The sequence below is a fragment of the Macrobrachium nipponense genome, chromosome 1 (assembly GCF_015104395.2).
Source record: "Macrobrachium nipponense isolate FS-2020 chromosome 1, ASM1510439v2, whole genome shotgun sequence".
Classification (NCBI taxonomy): Eukaryota; Metazoa; Arthropoda; class Malacostraca; order Decapoda; family Palaemonidae; genus Macrobrachium; species Macrobrachium nipponense.
In genome coordinates this window covers 189,246,715-189,265,692 of record NC_087200.1, presented here as the reverse complement: position 1 = coordinate 189,265,692, position 18,978 = coordinate 189,246,715, and the positions used below count along the sequence as shown (strand labels likewise).

Genomic DNA, 18,978 nt, shown 5'->3' with positions numbered 1-18,978 from the left:
TGAGATCATATTTAGTGGATTGTCCCCTTATTTTTTTTGCTAGGAACATCCACACTATGTACTGATAATGTACTTCAGTGTACCTACCCTTATTTTTATGCTAGGGTAGGACACAAGGTGTTTGTATATTTTGTAAATACGTTATCTAAGTGAATCTATTTTGTTAAATTCACTGCATTATTGTATTTTACTATGTTTTACTATAATTTTAAGTACTTTACATTACTAACTTTCTTTTATGTCATGGTTTAAAATAAGTTAGCCTTAAGTACTTAGTTTATATGCTGTAATAACTGATTTACTTATATTATATCCCTCATTTTTTACAACTGATTTTCATTTGTCCTTTTTTCCCATCTTGTCTGTTTTCTCTGGTACTCTTCATAGGCCGACACGAGCTGAGCCCAGAAAAGGGATTTTGACGTAGGAACAAATCTATTTCTGGGTGATTGGCTCGTGTCGCCCTATGAAACCCGCCCTGTATTGATTGCCCCCCCTGCAGGACAAGATGTTCATAGATTAAGGATGACCGCTAGGGGCGCTGCTGTCCGTGGCGTCCCCTAGTAGTAGTAGTAGCGGCCGCATCGCCCGTTGGTATCAGCTCTCTCTAGTGGGGATTTTGATTGGAAGGTCTAATTGGTGAATGTCTCGTGGTAGTGTTCCCACTCGCCCCTATTCTCATACCGACACTTCTTTTAAAGAGTGAGCGAGTCAGTTTTACTGACATTTTCTTAATTTTGTTTTTCTCTGGTAATTTTAGATTAATTTTACCTAGAAAGAATGATATTAAGGATCCTTTCATAGGCCGACACGAGCCAATCACCCAGAAATAGATTTTTCCTACGTCAAAATCCCTTTTTTCTGCTGTGACAGCACTACATGGTGTCTCAGATATATACATATTTGTCAGTACTGTACAAAATTGTTACTCGAAACCAGTGTTTGATAGATATGTAAATATATAGTTAGTTTTTTGTAGTTGAAGGCCCTCATCTTATGATAAATGTTTAATGCTTGTTTCAAATTTCTAGTTCCAGGAATAAACATGTTGCATAGAGGCCCAAGTATTTTCAAACTTTTAAAGCCATCAAGATTGGGATTTCATCTTGGCAGTCAAAAGTAAGTGATTGCTTTTTATATGGATGGAATAGATGAAAAAAACATTTGGTTTTTATTAGTATCCATGCTAAATCTGTTTTATTCACAATCCCATTTTTTGAAATTTATAAACTAAAATCTGACTAATTCACTATAGTATTTTCTTTAATGAATTGATATTATTTCTGTTTAAATTAATAATAATATTTGAAAATAGTAAATCATTTATTTATACAAAATTATACATCTCACAGAGAGAGAGAGAGAGAGAGAGAGAGAGAGAGAGAGAGAGAGAGAGAGAGAGAGAGAGAGAGAGAGAGTTATCCTTATTTAAATGAGTGAAATGGAAAGATTTTTGTATTTCTTTAAAATACTATCGCATGAATGTTTTAATTGCAGTTATTATTATTATTATTATTATTATTATTATTTGAAAATATTAATAAAAATACACTAGTACATGTACCATAAACATTCTCCCTCTCAGTAAAAGAGAGGGAGAGAGGGAGAGAAATTACTTGAACATTTAGTGGCAGCACAACACAACAGCTCACTCTTCCTTCCTCTTACATTAATTGATGTATTTGACAACTTTAGTACCTGGAATTAGAAAGAAAGATGGGTGAGGACTGGGATTTCCTTCATTCTTACATCATTTTTTTAATTTATAAATAAAATCTTACTAATTCACTATTATTTTCCTTTATGAATTAATATTATTTATCATACACAAAATATGGATCTCTGAGAGAGAGAGAGAGAGAGAGAGAGAGAGAGAGAGAGAGAGAGAGAGAGAGAGAGAGAGAGAGAGAGAGTTATCCTTATTTAAATGAGTGAAATGGAAAGATTATTGTATTTCTTTAAAATACTATCACATATGAATTTTGTAATTACAGTTATTATTATTATTATTATTATTATTTTTTTTTTTTTATCACAGTCCTCCAATTCGACTGGGTGGTATTTATAGTGTGGGGCTCTGGGTTGCATCCTGTCTCCTTAGGAGTCCATCACTCTTCTTACTATGTGCGCCGATTCTAGGATCACACTTTTCTGCATGAGTCCTGGAGCTACTTCAGCCTCTAGTTTTTGCGGATTCCTTTTGAGGGATCTTGGGATCGTGCCTAGTGTTCCTATGATTATGGGTACAATTTCCACCGGCACATCCCATATCCTTCTTATTTCTATTTTCAGGTCTTGATACTTATCCATTTTTTCCCTTTCTTTCTCTTCAACTCTGGTGTCCCATGGTATTGCGACATCAATGAGTGACACTTTCTTCTTGATTTTGTCAATCAACGTCACATCTGGTCTATTTGCACATATCACCCTATCTGTTCTGATACCATAGTCCCAAAGGATCTTTGCCTGATCGTTTTCTATCACTCCTTCAGGTTGGTGCTTGTACCACTTATTACTGCAAGGTAGATGGTGTTTCTTGCACAGGCTCCAGTGGAAGGCTTTTGCCACTGAATCATGCCTCTTTTTGTACTGGTTCTGTGCAAGTGCCAGACATTCGCTTGCTATGTGGTTTATGGTCTCATTTTTCGTATTGCATTTCCCACATATGGGAGAGATGTTATTTCCATCTATCGTTCTTTGGATATATCTGGTTCTTAGGACCTGATCTTGTGCCGCTGTTATCATTCCTTCAGTTTCCTTCTTGAGCTCTCCCCTCTGTGACCATTGCCATGTGTCATTGTTGGCCAGTTCTTTAGTCTGTCTCGTGTATTGTCCGTGCATTGGTTTGTTGTGCCATTCCTCTGTTCTGTTTGTCATTTTCCTGTCTGTATATTTGGGTCTGGGCTTCGTCTACTTTTATCAGTCCTTCTTTCCCATGCACTCTTTAGCCACTCGTCTTCACTGGTTTTCAGATATTGCCCCAGTGCTCTGTTCTCGATGTTGACGCAGTCCTCTATGCTTAGTAGTCCTCTCCCTCCTTCCTTTCGTGTTATGTATAGTCTGTCAGTATTTGCTCTTGGGTGTAGTGCTTTGTGTATTGTCATATTTTTCTTAGTTTTCTGGTCTATGTTGCGGAGTTCTGCCTTCTTCCATTCCACAGCTATTCCTGCACTGTATCTGATTACTGCACTGCCCATGTGTTTATGGCTTTTTATCATATTTCCGGCGTTGAGTTTTGACTTGAGTATCACCTTGAGTCTCTGCATATATTCTTTCCTGATCGTGTCCTTCATCTCTTGGTGTTTTATATCCCCTCCTTCCATTATTCCCAGGTATTTGTATCCTGTCTCATCTATGTGTTTGATGTTGCTCCCATCTGGTAGCTTTATCCCTTCAGTCCTAGTTACTTTGCCCTTTTGTATGTTGACTAAGGCACATTTTTCTATTCCAAACTCCATCCTGATGTCCCCAGATACAATCCTTACAGTCTGGATTAGGGTATCTATTTCCTTGATGCTCTTACCTTACAGCTTGATGTCGTCCATGAACATCAGATGGTTAATTCTGTTGCCTCTTTTCTTGAGTTGGTAACCAGCATTCCATCCTTCTGCAGTACTTTGTCATGGGAATCATGGCTACTACGAAGAGTAGTGGGGACAGTGAGTCACCCTGGAAGATCCCTCTCCTGATATTAACCTCTGCTAGTCTTATTCCAGAGCTTGTAAGTATTGTATTCCAGTTGCGCTTTGTATTTTTGAGGAAGCTGATGGTGTTTTCCTCTGCCCCATATATTTTCAGGCATTCTATTAGCCATGTGTGTGTGGTATCATGTCGAAGGCTTTCTTAGTCTATCCATGCCATGCTTAGGTTGGTTTTCCTTCTCTTACTGTTCTTGATTACCATTTTGTCTATCAGGAGCTGGTCTTTTGTGCCCCTACACTTCCTTCTGCAGCCTTTCTGTTGGTGGGGGATGGTGTTTGTCTCCTCTAGGTAGTTGTATAGCCTTTCGCTGATGATACCTGTTAGTAACTTCCACATTATTGGTAGGCAGGTGATAGGCCTGTAGTTACTGGCTATATTTCCCTTACTCTGGTCCTTCTGGACTAAGGATGTTCTTCCTGTGGTCATCCATTTGGGCATATGGTGGTTTGTGATACAATGCTGGAGTTGTTCTGCTATTCTGGGTGTAGGGCCTTGAAGTTTTTGAGCCAGTATTAATGGACTTCATCGGGACCTGGGGCTTTCCAGTTTGGCTTTTTCTATAGTTGGTGTCTGTCGTGATGTCAGTGAATCTTTGTTTTATTCTCCCTGTTTCTTCTGCCATGACTTCCTGGAGCCATGTTGCATGTTTGTTGTGTGATACTGGATTGCTCCATATGTTTTCCCAGAGTCTCTTTCTTGGTTTGGCCTCTGGAATTTCTTGGTGGTTGTCTTCCCTTCTTAGTTGGCTGTATAGTCTTTTCTGGTTTGTTCCGAATAGTTTGTTCTGTTGGTATCCCTTATTCCTGTTCATGTATCGTTGGATCTTATGTGCTTTGGCCTTAAGCCTCTGTTTTACATAATCTATTGTGTTGTTTAGTCCCCTCTCCTGTACTTTGTATTTCTCGTTCAGTTCCTCCCTTGTTTTTTTGCTTCTTAGCCTTTTTCCTGCCATCTCTTTCGTTTACTCAAGTCAGATCTCATCACCACGATTTGCTTTTCCAGGCGCCTTTTCCAAGGCGGTTGCTGTTTTGGTTTCTGTTGGGTTGGTTGTGCTGGTGGTATTGGTGTTCGTGTCCCCATCAGTTCTGCTACTAATCTTGCTCCTGCATATGTCAAGTTATTTGTTTCTGTGATATTGGTGTTGTGTATTAGTCTCATTATTTCATTGACCTCACTTGTTTTCTCCCTTAATTTCTTGGTGTTGTAGGCTTTCATGGAGGGGATTTTTGTTCTCTCTGTATCTGGCTCCATCCATTGGATGATCTTTTCTACCCATTCCGTCCTATTTGTTACTTCGTCGGTGTTTCTTCGTGTGTCGTTGTTTGATACCTCATCCTCCCTGTCGTCTTCTGTGGCATCGTCTCTCAGTTCGTCTTCGTGTAATTCGTTGTCGTGTGACATTTCCCTTTCCAGTTCTTCTCTTTCTGTTGGGGAGAGCCAGTTCTTTTTCTTTATGTTCCTTACTTGGTCTGCCAGCCTCTGCTCTGTTTGGGGGGTGTTATTCCTCTCATTCCAGATGTTGACCAATCTTCTATATCCTCTCTCCGTCGGGTTGCTTCTGATGTAGCATCTCCATATTTCCTTATTTTCTTCTCTTGTCCAATTCTTCCTTTTTGCTTCTGTAGCTCCAATCTCAGGCTGTTGATTACTGTCGTTGTGATGATCAGTTGCTGGATGACGACCTCCAAATACCTGACCGTCTTCCCCTTCAATTAGGTTGAATACCTGGTTGCCGGACGAAGCTCCTCTGTTGCCAGAGGTTCCATTTACGTCGTTGTTGTTTATTCCTTCATTTCTTTCCATCATTGCTGAGTTTTGCTATTTAACCCATAGCTGGACCCTACCCCATCAGGGATAGGTACTCATTTACAGCTGAGTAGACAGGAAATTATGGTAAAGATCCTTTCCCAAGGAATCAACGCCGAGGAGAGCGGTCACCCATCCAATCGACTGACACCCAGCCCCAATGTTGCTTAACTTGACTTAAGTCCATTGACGGACCTAACCTACTCCTCCACGCGCCACACATTATTATTATTATTATTATTATTATTATTATTATTATTATTATTATTATTATTATTTGAAAATAGTAATAAAATTACACTAGTACATGTACCATAAACTTCTTTCTCTCAGTAAAAGAGAGGGAGAGAGAGAGAAATTACATGAACATTTAGTGGCAGCACAACACACACACTCTCACTCCCCCTCCTGTTACATTAATTGATATATTTGACAGCTTTAGTACCAGGAATTAGAAAGAAAGATGGGTGAGGACTGGGATTTCCTTCATTCTTACATAATTATTTGGTTTATAAATAAAATCTTACTAATTCACTACTATTTTCCTTAATGAATTAATATTATTGCTGTTTACATTAATATTGATATTTGAAAATTAGATAGATTTTTCCTCTGTCAAAATCTCTTTTATCATACATAAAATATGGATGTGTGTGAGAGAGAGAGAGAGAGAGAGAGAGAGAGAGAGAGAGAGAGAGAGAGAGAGAGAGAGAGAGAGAGAGAGAGAGAGAGAGAACACTGTAGTAGAGACACGTTGTGTGAAGACGTCTCTATATTCTCTGCCCAACTTGTTCGCTTTCAACATTTATGCTTTTCCTTCCTGAAATATATTTTTGTTCTCTAGTGTTTAACATAATACCAACCCCTCAATCACTACATCGGAGAGGAAGCCTAAGTTTTATTTTTAGACACTGTCTGCAGAAGGACATGCCATGTAATGGGTTCTCCTCAGCAGAAATAAACCCAAGTATCTCAAGGCGCCTGTCAAGAGGTCGAAGGTTGTGAGTGTGGACTTGGTGCGGCAGGAGTGTTTGCCTGCCCCTCTCCCTGGTTCTTCCAGGAGTTCGACTCCCAGGGATTCTCATTCGTTCTCGAGTGTTTGAGATTCCTCCCCAGCTCACATTTGTTCATCTGCCACGCCCGGGTACGTCTGCCATGCCTGTGCCCATTTGCGGCCATGTTAAGGAGACATCTGTTGGTGGAGCGTAGTGATATTCCTGGTGTTGTGGTTGGTTCGTCCTGGGAGTCGGTGCTTGGGTCCAGCCCACATAGGTTAGTTGGTGTTTCAGGCTGTTTGGCTGCTGGTTCTTTTGTTATTTTGAATGAGGAAGGGGTTTTAGATGGACTGCACACTCTTCTGGTTGTTGGTCTCCGTTACCGAAGCAGGAGGAGGGAGACATACAAGAGTTTTGTCTTCCATTTTCAGAAGTCGTCGATCTCTTTCGTGGTTTGAACAATTTGGAGAATAGGACTCAGGGTCGGTCGTCTTACACTCCTTTCTGCTTGGAAGCCTTGCTGGGAGCTATGCAGGATCCGAAGCCTTCGTTTCAACTTCCCTTGTCAGGGCACGTCCAGTCGGTCTTGCATAAGGTTAACGTCTCTATTTCAAAACAGGACAGTTTGCTTTGCGCTAAGGCTCTCCCAAGCTATTACCTCTGCCTCTCATGAGGCATAAGAAGTACTACGCTATGAACTCTGCCTTTTTTGATGTCTTGTCATCTTAACCCTGACATCAATTCGCCAGGATGGACTTTGGAGCAGGTGAAGTCGGTGGCTCCGTCATTGTCTCCACAAGACGAGACACCTCAGCATTGGAATCTACGGCAGCCTCCATGTTGCAGACGGTTTCTTGGCTCTGGTCTATGGTCATTGCCAAGATAGCTTCTGACAGGTCCCGAGAAGAGTTAGTGACTGTGTCCTCTCTTGCCAGTTTGTTGCAGTCCGGAGGCAAGACGTTTTCGTATATGGCTTACCTCAGTGTTAATTTATGGGCTAACCTTCTCCTGATTAGAAGAGACGCGGCTTTATCCTGGATGGAAAGATCAGTTGACCCTGAAACCTTGCTGGCATTGAGAAATGGGGATCTGTTGGAGTTTTAATTTTTGTTCCCTTGGACCGAGTTGGAGGATGCGATAGACCGGTGGCGGGCCGACACCAAGAACTTGGTGCACAAGACTGTGTCTAAGTTGGAGTCTCGTCCTCTGAGGCGTCTGGTTCCTCCTTGTTTCCCTGCCCAGCAGCAGTCACGAAGATCGTCGCCTGGAGTAGGTTGCTGCCATCTCCCCTCTCCTGTGCCGGATGGGGGGGGGGGGGGTGGGGGTGGGGGGGGGGGGGGGGGGGGGGGGGGGGGGGGGGGGGGGGGGGGGGGGGAGGCGGTGTTTGGCGGGCCATTGGCCAAGTGGCTGAGTTGTGGGGCGTGAAGTGGGTGGTAGATGTCCTTCCAGTAGGGTACCTACTGCCATTCGGCTTCCCTCCTCCTCTCTCAAACAAGCCGCAGCTCAAAGGGCATCTCCTCCAGATTCTCAGAAGTTCTTGGTTCTTCGGGAGAAATGCAGAAGATGCTGGACAAGGATGTCGATAGAGGAAGTGGTGCGTCTGTCTCTGGGGTTTTACAGTCACATCTTTTTGGTGCCCAAGGAGTCGGGAGGTTGGAGACCTGTGATCGATTTATCCACCTTGAATCACTTCATTATGAGACACGGTTCAAGATGGAGACCCACGTTCAGGGTTGGCAGCTGTGAGGGAAGACGATTTCATACTGTCGATGACTTGAGGGATGGAAGTATGAGGGACGCATACTTCCAGATCCCTAGTCATCCGGTGTTCAGGGAGTTCCTTTGCTTCTCTCTTGGGGACAAGGTCTTCGAGTTCAAAGTCCTGTGCTTCAGGCTGACCACAGCCCCTCAAGTGTTTGCAAGGGTCTTCTCTTTCGTATCAAGTTGGGCCCATGCTCAGGGGATCCGTTTGCTGAAGTACCACGACGATTGGTTGGTCTTGGCAGGTTCCAGGGAAAAGCTGCTGCAGGACAGAGATCGTCTGCTTCGGTTTTGTCTGGAACTGGGCATTGTGGTTAACCACGAAGAGTCAAACCTTGTACCCAGTCAAGTATTCTCTACCTGGGCATGGTCATCGATACGGCGGTTGCAAGAGTTTTCCCATCGGATCAGAGATTAGAGAAGTTGTGAGTGGTGGCACGCAACTTCCTGTCGGGACCACATCAGTGAGCTCATCAGTGGCAGGTTCTTCTAGGGGTTTTGTCTCCCTTGGAGAAGCTGGTCCCTCATGGGCATCTTTATCTTTGGTCTCTACAATGGAGACTGGGGGAATTCTGGTCTTCGATGGGGACTCACACTGTTAGAGGTTCCTCTGTCTCTGGAAGTAAGAGAAGACCTCCATTGGTGGTTGGACGACCAAAATCTTTTGAAGGGTGTCCTGCGTTCTCTACCACTGGACTTCCTTCTGTTTTCAGACGCCTCCCTCACAGGTTAGGGCCTCATTCAGGTGACCTCATTGCCTCAGGCATTTGAGTTTGGAGGACAAACAGCAGCATATCAGTGTCTGGCAGTTGAAGGCAGCCTTCCTGTGTCTGAAGGAGTTTCAAGAGAAAGTTAAGTGTCATTCTGTTGTTCTCATGTCGGACAACACCACGGTGGTCACCTCTGTGAACAAGCAGGGAGGTCTGGTTTCACATCAACTTCATGCCTTAACTGTCGAGGTTCACCAGTGGGCTGTCTGCTATTCAGCATAGCTCTCAGCCAGATATATCCCAGGCAAACGGAATGTGGTCGCAGACAAACTCAGCCGTTGGGATCAGATCCTAAGCACAAAGTGGTTCCTTCAAGTAGTAGCAGACAAGCTCTTCCTGGAATGGGGGAGACCCGTGCTGGATCTTTTTGTGACTCAATTCAACATGAAACTGGAGATATTCTGTTCAGTGGTTCCAGATCCTTTGGAGTTAGCGGAGAATATGTTACAACATCCCTGGGACACCCTGGAGGTGTATGCCTTCCCTCCATTTTGTTTGATCCATCAGGCTCTGAACAGACTGATGAGTTCGTAGGGTCTCAGGATGACTTTGGCAGCCCCTCTGTGGCCTCAGATGGAATGGTTTCCAGATCTGCTATAGTCATTGTCGGAAGTTCCGATGGAAATTACCCCTTGGTGGCATCTCCTGTGTCAGCCACATGCAGAATGGTTCCACCAGTCAGTAGAATCCCTGTCCCTTCACGGTTGGAGGCTATCAAATATCTCCTCCGAGAGAGAGGCTTTTCTCAGAGAACAGTAGGGCATATGTCCAGCTGTCTCAGAAGGTCAACCTCTCTAGTTTACCAAGGCTATGGACGATCTACTGTGATTGGTATTGTAAACGGGGTTTTGTTCATGCCACTTACCTGACAGATATATATATAGCTGTATTTTCTGAAGTCCGACAGAATTTCAAAACTCGCGGCACACGCAGTGGGCGGCCAGGTGGTAGTATCCATTCCCGCCGCTGGGAGGCGGATATCAGGAACCATTCCCATTTTCTATTCATATTTTTTTCTGTCGCCGGTCGGTAAACAACTGTTTACAGACCTCCGCTCAGGATTTTTTGGATTTGGCTCGCTTTTAAGTATCTGATTGGTTTTTTGGTATTGAATTGGATTGTTGGATTGGCATGCGCGATAGTGGACCGTTTTTTGACTTTGGATTGGCTTTTCTGTAAACGTGATGTCTGGATCAAGTGCTGTGAGTTTCAGAGTGTGTGTGAGGACTGATTGTAAGGTGAGGCTACCGAAAGCATCGGTAGACCCCCACACGTATGTATGAAGTTGTTAGGGGGCATATTGTTTTGGTGATAATCGGTGCAATGAATGTGAGAAATTGACCGATGATGATTGGAGAGTATATGAGTCCTATCGGCGTAAATTGGAACGCGATAGGATCAGGAGGTCTTCCTCCAGGAGTGGTTCTACCAAAGGTAAGGCTAATAATTCTCCTGTATTAACACCTGTAGAGTTTGCATCTCCTAAACCTGTGTTGCCTTCGGGCCCTGAATCTGTGTCGGGAGAAGCTAATGCTCTCTCTCTTATTTTGGAGTCTCTACGCACTCTGGAGACCAAAGTGAAAGCCTTGGAAACTGGCTCTGTTCAAGTGTGTGATCGTGCCCCTAGTGTTGTGGAGGGGGCGTCAGATCGGCCCCATAATGCCTCTAGGCCTAGACCTCTATCGGACTCCCAAGACTCAGGGAAGGGTTAGGTGTCGAAAGCCGCAAGAGGGTTACGGGGCTCCCCACCGATCTAGCGTCCCTTCGGCAGGCCTTGTTGCAAAGTCCCAGGCTGTCAAGGAAGGGCGCTCACAGGCGCGCATCCTTAAGGACTGTTTTTCGTCCTCCGAAGCGTCCTCCCCGCGCAAGGGGTGGAGCGCTCGGAGAGAGACTCGTCCGCTGAAAAGGAAGTTTCGTGTTGAGGACGCTTCACGTCCTGTATCGCCGCTTTCTTCGGAGGATGCGTATGAGACGCTTTTCCCGCCTCAGAAAAGGGGGTGGGTAAGATCTCCTCCGATGAGGACGCTGGGTTGCGTGCACAGGCGCGTCTCCCTGAGAAGCAGGTAGCTGTACCTGTGAGAAGGAAGGAGGCGTCCCCTCGCCCCTCGTCTTCTCGCAGGATCAGTCCTGCTCCCTCTGTTCGTTCCTCTCCTACGAAGAACATTCTGTTGTCCCTTCAGGACCAGCTATCGACGCTTATGGCTCAGAGGACTCGCCTTACCTTTACATCTTGTTCGGGTTGCCCCAGGTCCCTCAGTGTGAGGCACCTCTAATGTCTACCAGAGAGTTGCTAGTACATTCTTCCGGTATATTTTGCATCTTCCAATCTTGGATGGTCTTGGATGCAGTTTAGATATTTGTCGAGCTTATTCTTAAACACATCTACGCTCACTCCTGATATATTCCTCAGATGAGCTGGCAACGCATTGAATAGACGCTGCATTATCGATGCTGGTGCGTAGTGGATTAATGTCCTGTGTGCTTTCCTTATTTTTCCTGGTATATTTTTGGGCACTATTAATCTACCTCTGCTTGCTCTTTCTGATATTTTTAGTTCCATGATATTTTCTGCTATTCCTTCTATCTGTTTCCATGCCTGAATTATCATGTAGCGTTCTCTTCTCCTTTCCAGACTATATAATTTTAAGAATTGTAGTCTTTCCCAGTAGTCTAGGTCCTTAACTTCTTCTATTCTAGCTGTAAAAGGACCTTTGTACACTCTCTATTTGTGCAATATCCTTTTGATAATGTGGGTACCATATCATATTGCAATATTCAAGTGGACTACGAACATATGTTTTATAAAGCATAATCATGTGTTCAGCTTTTCTTGTTTTTTGAAGTGCCGTAACAACATTCCCATTTTTGCTTTACATTTTGCCAACAGAGTTGCTATTTGATCATTGCATAACATGTTCCTATTCATCATCACACCAAGGTCTTTAACTGCTTCCTTATTTGTGATGGTCTCATTATTAGGTCCCTTATATGCATATAGCTTTCTTTCTCTGTCTCCATAATTTATTGATTCAAATTTATCAGAGTTAAATACCATCCTATTTACCTCTGCCCAATCATATACTTTGTTAAGGTCTCTTTGTAGAGCGTTCCTATCTTCACACAAGTAATTTCTCTACTTATTCTTGTGTCATCTGCGAAACTACTCACTACCGAATCCTTAACATTATTGTCTATGTCTTCAATCATAATAACAAACAGTATTGCAGCTAACACCGTACCTTGCGGCACACCGGATATTACCTTGGCTTCATCCGATTTCTCGTCGTTTGCAATAACTATCTGTTTTCTGTTTGTGTAAAAATTCTTTTAACCATCTTCCTACTTTATCCACGATATTGTGTTTTCTAATTTTCTTCGCTAATATATTATGGTCTACTTTATCAAAAGCTTTTGCAAAGTCTAAATAAACCACATCTGTTTCATTTCCGCTTTTCATATTTTTGAATATGTTTTCACGGTGGACTAACAGTTGGGTTTGTGTACTTTTTTCCGGGTACGAAACCATGTTGTCCTTTATTAAACAAATTATTTTTTATTAAATGTTTCATAATATTTTTCTTCATTACCCTTTCATACACTTTCATTATATGTGATGTTAGACTCACAGGCCTATAATTACTTGCCTCTAGTCTTGATCCACTTTTGAAAGTAGGGGTAATATACGCTAATTTGTGCTCATCATATATCTTGCCTGTATCTACACTTTGTCTTAATAATATTGCAAGTGGCTTTGCGATAGAATGAACTACTTTCTTTAACAAAATAGCAGGAATTCCATCAGGCCCTGCAGCAGCTCCATTTTTAATTTCATTAATAGCCTGCACAATATCAGCTTCATTAATATCTATGTCAGCTAAATATTCACTATTTTCATCCCTTACTTCTATATCATTATCTTCATTATCTATTCTAGGGGTGAATTCTCTCTTATATCGTTCTGCCAGTATGTTTGCAAATTTCCTTTTTTCATTCGTTAATCTCCTTCAATTCTCAGAGGGCCATATTTTCCTTATTCTTCTTTTATTCATCTTCTTCGCATATGAGTATAATAGTTTGGGGTTTTGCTTGATATTTAATAGGGTTTTTTCTTCCAAGTCCCGTTTTTCATTTTCTTTTGATTGTATAATCTTTTTTTCTGCATTTTCTATCTTACTTTTTAGTTCTATAACTTTCCATGCATTTTTTTCTTTTGCAAGACCTTTTTTCCACTTTCTGATTTTCTGGAACAAGATTCTTCTGTCTCTTGGTATGCATGAATGATGTGTTTATTTTTCTTCTTCGGTATATATTTTTCCACTATTATCTCCAATATTTTATATAATATCTCCGTATTTACCCTTATGTCATCAACTTACGAAAATGTTATCCCAATCTTTGTTTAATTCTTCATTAATTTCTGACCATTTTATATTTTTTCTGTAGAAGTTGTATTTTCCATATCCTTCCCACTTTTTCATTTCTTGCTTATCTCTATTTTCACTTGCTTTGGAATGAACTGTTAATTCTATGATATTATGGTCTGAAATACTCGCATTATAAACTATTATTTCTTTAACATAATTCATCTCGTTCACAAATACTAGGTCTAAAGTATTTTCCTTTCTTGTTGGCAGGTGATTTATTTGTTGAATGTTGTATTCTAGTAGCATATCTAATAGCTTTTCAAATTGCCTCTTATCTTCTGCACTACTATTACTCTCTTTTTTATATGTATAAGTACAACCACAATCTCCTATTCGTTCTTTCCATTCTACGAAAGGAAAGTTGAAGTCACCAGATAGGAGAATAGTCCAGTCCTTGTGATTTCTACATATATCATCCAATTTTTCAATTATTAAGTCAAACTCTTTAGTATTAGGAGGTCTATATATTACTATGTTCATCAATTTTTCAGATTCAAATTCTACCGCTATTAGTTCACATTCTGAGTTACTATATTTCTCATATATTTTTCCTTGTTTTTTGTCTTTCCCATATATTGCGGTTCCCCCTTGATTCCTATTTTTTCTATCTGATCTATAAGTTTGGAACCCTTTTATTTGATCATCATTCCCAGTCTCTTGGGAATACCAGGTTTCACTTATATTCATTATATATTTTCTTTTCATTTTGGGGTTAGTTCTTCTAAGTACTCTATTTTTCTTTTTGAGTTACTCGTAACTAAACCCTGCGCATTCATCACTATGATGGTTTGCGTGTTTTCTCCTTCATTTAATACTGATAGTAATAAGGATTTTCCCATGTCTCTTTCCTGTTCTGGTATGTTGTTCTTTTTTTCATTTCCAGAAATTCTGACATTAAAAAATCCAACTTTTCCATAATATTTGATCTTCCTTCATCATAATTATTCATTTTGTGTCTGAATCTGCAATTTTCTTTCTCCGTTTCTGCAATATCCTCTTGCATAATAAATACAGTTATTATCTCTTGAGTAGAATTTCGGAGCTGATGCTTTGAAATTCTTTGCTGACACCTCTGCATATCTCATTGGTGGTTTGCTTTTCTCTTTTACCTGATATTCTTGATTTCTCTCTTTATTTGTTTCTTTCTTATTTTGGATTTTATTACTTGGTTGGTTATTTATTTGATTATGATTCATGGCTACAGGGTGCATATATTTGCATTTTTTTGTCGAACTTACATCCTTTTCCTTCTTTTAGGTTTTTACATATTTTTGGATGCAGATCTCTGCAATCATCCCCATATCCATCTAAGTATGCACATTTACCATATATTTCATAGTTTTGACATATCTTAGGATGTTTGTAGTAACATCTTTCTCCAAATCTGCAATTCCCTCTTTTCAAAAGGTTGCAGATTTTGTCTTTCTTGTCTATTTTTTCCTCTATTTTGTATAGATCTGGGTAGAGCCTCTTCGGGATTTGCTTTTCTGTTGTCATATCGTAATTTATTTCTTCGTAGGTATGCTGCTTTATTGCCTCATATGTAGTATCAATGAGTATCTCTGCATCCATAAGCGGAGGAAGGACCTTAGACTGCCCGTCAAAAGGACGAAGCAGTCTCCTTCTCCCTCTCCTCGTTCGTCTCTTTCGCCGATTGCGTCTCCTTCGGCGATTTGCCGATCTCGTTCGTCCTCTAGGAAGACGTTGCGTCAGGACGCTTTTGTAGACGCTCGGCAGGACGCTCGGCACGACGTTCGACAGGACGTTCAACAGGATGCTCGCCAGGACGCTCGGCAGGACGCTTGGCAAGACGCTCGGCAGGACGTTCAGCAGGACGCTCTTCAGGACGCTTTTGGGGACTCCGGCCAAGAAGAAGTCGTACTCCAAGACGCTGGTTTGCGCGCACAGGCGCGTATTCCGGATAACATGTCTTCCCTTTCGTTTAGAAACGTAAGGACGCTCTCTGGCAAAGTGAGGCTGCCTCGGGTGTCGCTAAGGACGCTTTTCGCCGTCAGGACGCTCTGCCTACTTCGAGTGGTAAACGTCACAAAGAAGAAAAAAAGACAGCCTAGATAAGGCTTCATCCAGTAAGAATAGGGGGTCTTTGATTAAGGCAAGACCCGACATACGTACGCCCTCTCCGGAGAGGCGGTCTCCTCTTCCGATTAGAGAAGAAGGAGAGCTGAGTAGTCCGGCTGACTCTGTTGAAGAGGAACCTTCTGCTGCCTCTTCAATCTCAGATTATAAAGTTCTCGTGTGGCTGTTGCGTTCGTCCTTCGAGGACAAGTTTCAGCCTGCAGCTCCCAAGTCTCCTCCTTCGCAGTTTTCATCCTCTAAGACTGGTAAGACTCCGGAGTTTGTTGAGATGAAAACTTCGCTCTCCACTAAACGGGCGTTCAAGAAACTCCAAGATTGGATGGAACGAAGGAGAGATCAAGGCAAGACTACTTTCGCATTGCCTCCAGCTAGACTCAGCGGAAAAGGGGGTATTTGGTATAAGACCAAAGAAGAAGTGGGGGTTAGAATCCCTTCTTCAGCACAAGGAGATTTCTCCAGCTTGGTGGATTCGCAGAGGAGGTCCCTTTTATCCACTGCTAAAGTGACCTGGACCCCTACGGAGACGGACCATCATTTGAAGGGTCTGCTCCGGACTCTTGAAGTTTTCAACTTCCTTGACTGGTGCTTGGGAGTTCTGGATCTGCAATCGAGAAGCCCAGAATCTCTCAGTCTGGGGGAGCTGTCCAGCGTGTTAGCATGCATGGACAAAGCCGTCAGGGATGGTTCTGAGGAGCTCATCTCTCATTTTGGGACGGCCTTCTTGAAGAAGAGAGCTTTGCTGTGCAATTTCACGGCTCGTTCAGTTACTCCAGCTCAGAAAGCGGCTTTGCTTTTCTCTCCTATTTCGAACCATCTCTTCCCCCAGACTTGGTGAAGGACCTGACAAGCATTTGCAAGAGAAGGCACGCAGGACCTCTTAGCCAGTGCCCTCAGACGTTCGGCAGTACCTTCAACTTCTTCTGCTTTTGTTCGACCGCCGAAGAAGGTTAAGCCCTTTCGTGGGGCTCCCCCCTCGAGAGCAGCTCCTCGAGGGAGAGGTTTTTCACAAGGAAGAGCTTCCTTTAAATCAAAGCCTTCCAAGTGAGAAGCATGTCCTTCAGACACCAGTCGGAGCCAGACTGAAGTTTTTTGCGGGAGCGTGGAGAGAGAGAGACACGGACTCTTGGTCCCTCAAGATCGTGGAGCAGGGGTACAAGATCCCCTTTTTAGATCTTCCTCCTCTTTCTACGACTCCCAGAGACCTTTCTCCATCCTATCAGGGAGAGAAGAAACAAGTGTTATTCGATCTTCTTCAACAAATGATCGAGAAAAGAGCGGTGGAACAAGTCACGGACCTGGGGTCTCCAGGTTTTTACAACAGGATTTTCCTAGTACCGAAGCAGTCGTCAGGTTGGCGTCCAGTTCTAGATGTAAGCAGGCTCAATCTCTTCGTGGAAAAGACCAAATTCACGATGGAGACGCCTCATTCTGTTCTGGGAGCCTTGAGACCGGGCGACTGGATGGTGTCCTTAGACTTGCAGGACGCGTACTTTCACATCCCGATCCACCCTCGTTTCAAGAAAGTATCTAAGGTTTGTCTTAGACAAAAAAAGTGTGGCAGTTCAGAGCTATGTGTTTCGGCCTGACCACGGCTCCAATGGTGTTCACCGTAGTCATGAAGAATGTGGCGAGGTGGCTACACTCTTCGGGGATAAGAGTTTTCCTTTCCCTGTACCTCGACGACTGGCTGATCAGAGCGTCGTCAGAGAAAAGTGTCTGAAGGACTTGCAGTTCACTTTAGCCCTAGCAAAGTCCCTGGGACTTCTAGTCAACCTCGAAAAGTCGCATCTGACCCCGACACAGTCCATCGTGTATCTGGGGATTCAGATGGATTCAGTGGCTTTTCGAGCGTTTCCGTCCCAGGAACGTCAGCGGCTAGGATTAGAAAAGATCTCGGCCTTCTTAGGGAAAGAAACTTGCTCGGCGAGGGAATGGATGAGTCTGCTGGGAACCATTTCCTCGCTAGAAAGGTTTGTTTCCTTGGGAAGACTGCACCTCAGGCCTCTCCAGTTTTTCCTTGCGGACGAGTGGAAGGCCAAGGACGATCTCAAATGCGATATTGAGAATATCTCTTCCAATAAAGAACCATCTAAGATGGTGGTTCGACCCACAGAAGCTACAGGAGGGCGTGTCCCTAAGTCTTCTGAGCCCCTACCTAGTGTTGTTCTCCGACGCTTCCATCACGGGCTGGGGAGCAACACTAGGAGGGAAGGAAGTGTCAGGCTCCTGGGGAGGGGAACAGGTAGCCTGGCACATAAATGTCAAAGAGCTTGCAGCAATCTTTCTGTCTCTGCAGTTCTTCGAAAGGAGTTTGAAGCACAAGATTGTTCAGGTAACTCCGACAATACCACAGCACTCGCTTATTTGAAGAATCAGGGAGGAACACACTCCAGAACTTTGTTTTTCCTGGCGTGGGAAATTATTCTGCTGTGGGCGAAGAGAAGAAAGGTGACGATCCTGACGAGGTTCATTGCAGGAGTGCAAAACGTCAGGGCCGATCTTCTCTCAGTCGTCGGGAACAAATCCTACCGACGGAATGGACCTTAAACAAAGACGTGTGTCGAGACCTTTGGAGGTTGTGGGGACGTCCTCTGGTCGACTTATTCGCGACGTCAAGGACCAAGAGACTTCCTCTTTATTGCTCCCCGGTCCTGGATCCAGAAGCGATCGCTGTGGACGCGTTGCTTTGGAATTGGACGGGTCTAGATCTGTACGCCTTCCCACCATTCAAGATTTTTGGGGGAAGTCATGAGGAAGTTTGCGGCCTCAGAAGGGACGAGGTTGACCCTGATCGCTCCGATGTGGCCAGCGAGAGAATGGTTCACAGAGGTCATGTCTTTCCTTGTAGACTTTCCAAGGACATTGCCCTGGAGGAAAGATCTACTCAAACAGCCTCACTTCGAAAGGTTTTACCAAAACCTCTCCGCTCTGAGTCTGACTGCGTTCAGACTATCGAAAAGTTGGCCAGAGCGAGAGGTTTTTTCGAAAGCAGCTGCGAGAGCAATCCGCAAATAGCAGAAGACGTGCTTCTACAAGAGCTGTTTACCAATCGAAGTGGGCTTCCTTCAGGGCATGGTGTAAAAAGGAGGGAGTTTCCTCTTCCTCGACCTCTGTGAACCAGATAGCTGATTTCTGCTCTTTCTCAGGAATGTGCAGAAATTAGCAGTCCCTACCATCAAGGGATATAAGAGCATGTTGTCAGCGGTTTTTAGGCACAGAGGCCTTGACCTTTCTGACAACAAAGACATTCATGATCTTTTAAAATCTTTTGAAACTTCAAAGATTCCTCAAACGAGACCTCCTTCATGGAACCTTGACGTGGTTCTTAAGTTCTTAATGTCAAGTCCTTTCGAACCTCTTCAAGCAGCGTCTCTTCGAAACTTGACAAGGAAGGCTCTTTTCCTAACTTCTCTGGCGACGGCT

General features: G+C 43.3%; 1 protein-coding gene across 1 annotated transcript in view; it reads left to right on the top strand.

Annotated features, from left to right (window-relative positions):
- Positions 1 to 1,021: 1,021 nt before the first annotated feature.
- Positions 1,022 to 18,978, top strand: part of LOC135219937 (pseudouridine-5'-phosphate glycosidase-like) — a gene marked incomplete in the record, with an annotated part of 64,106 nt that continues 46,149 nt past the window's right edge. The window contains 1 exon segment of the mRNA XM_064257170.1: positions 1,022 to 1,119. Coding sequence (XP_064113240.1) covers positions 1,046 to 1,119 — 74 coding nt within the window.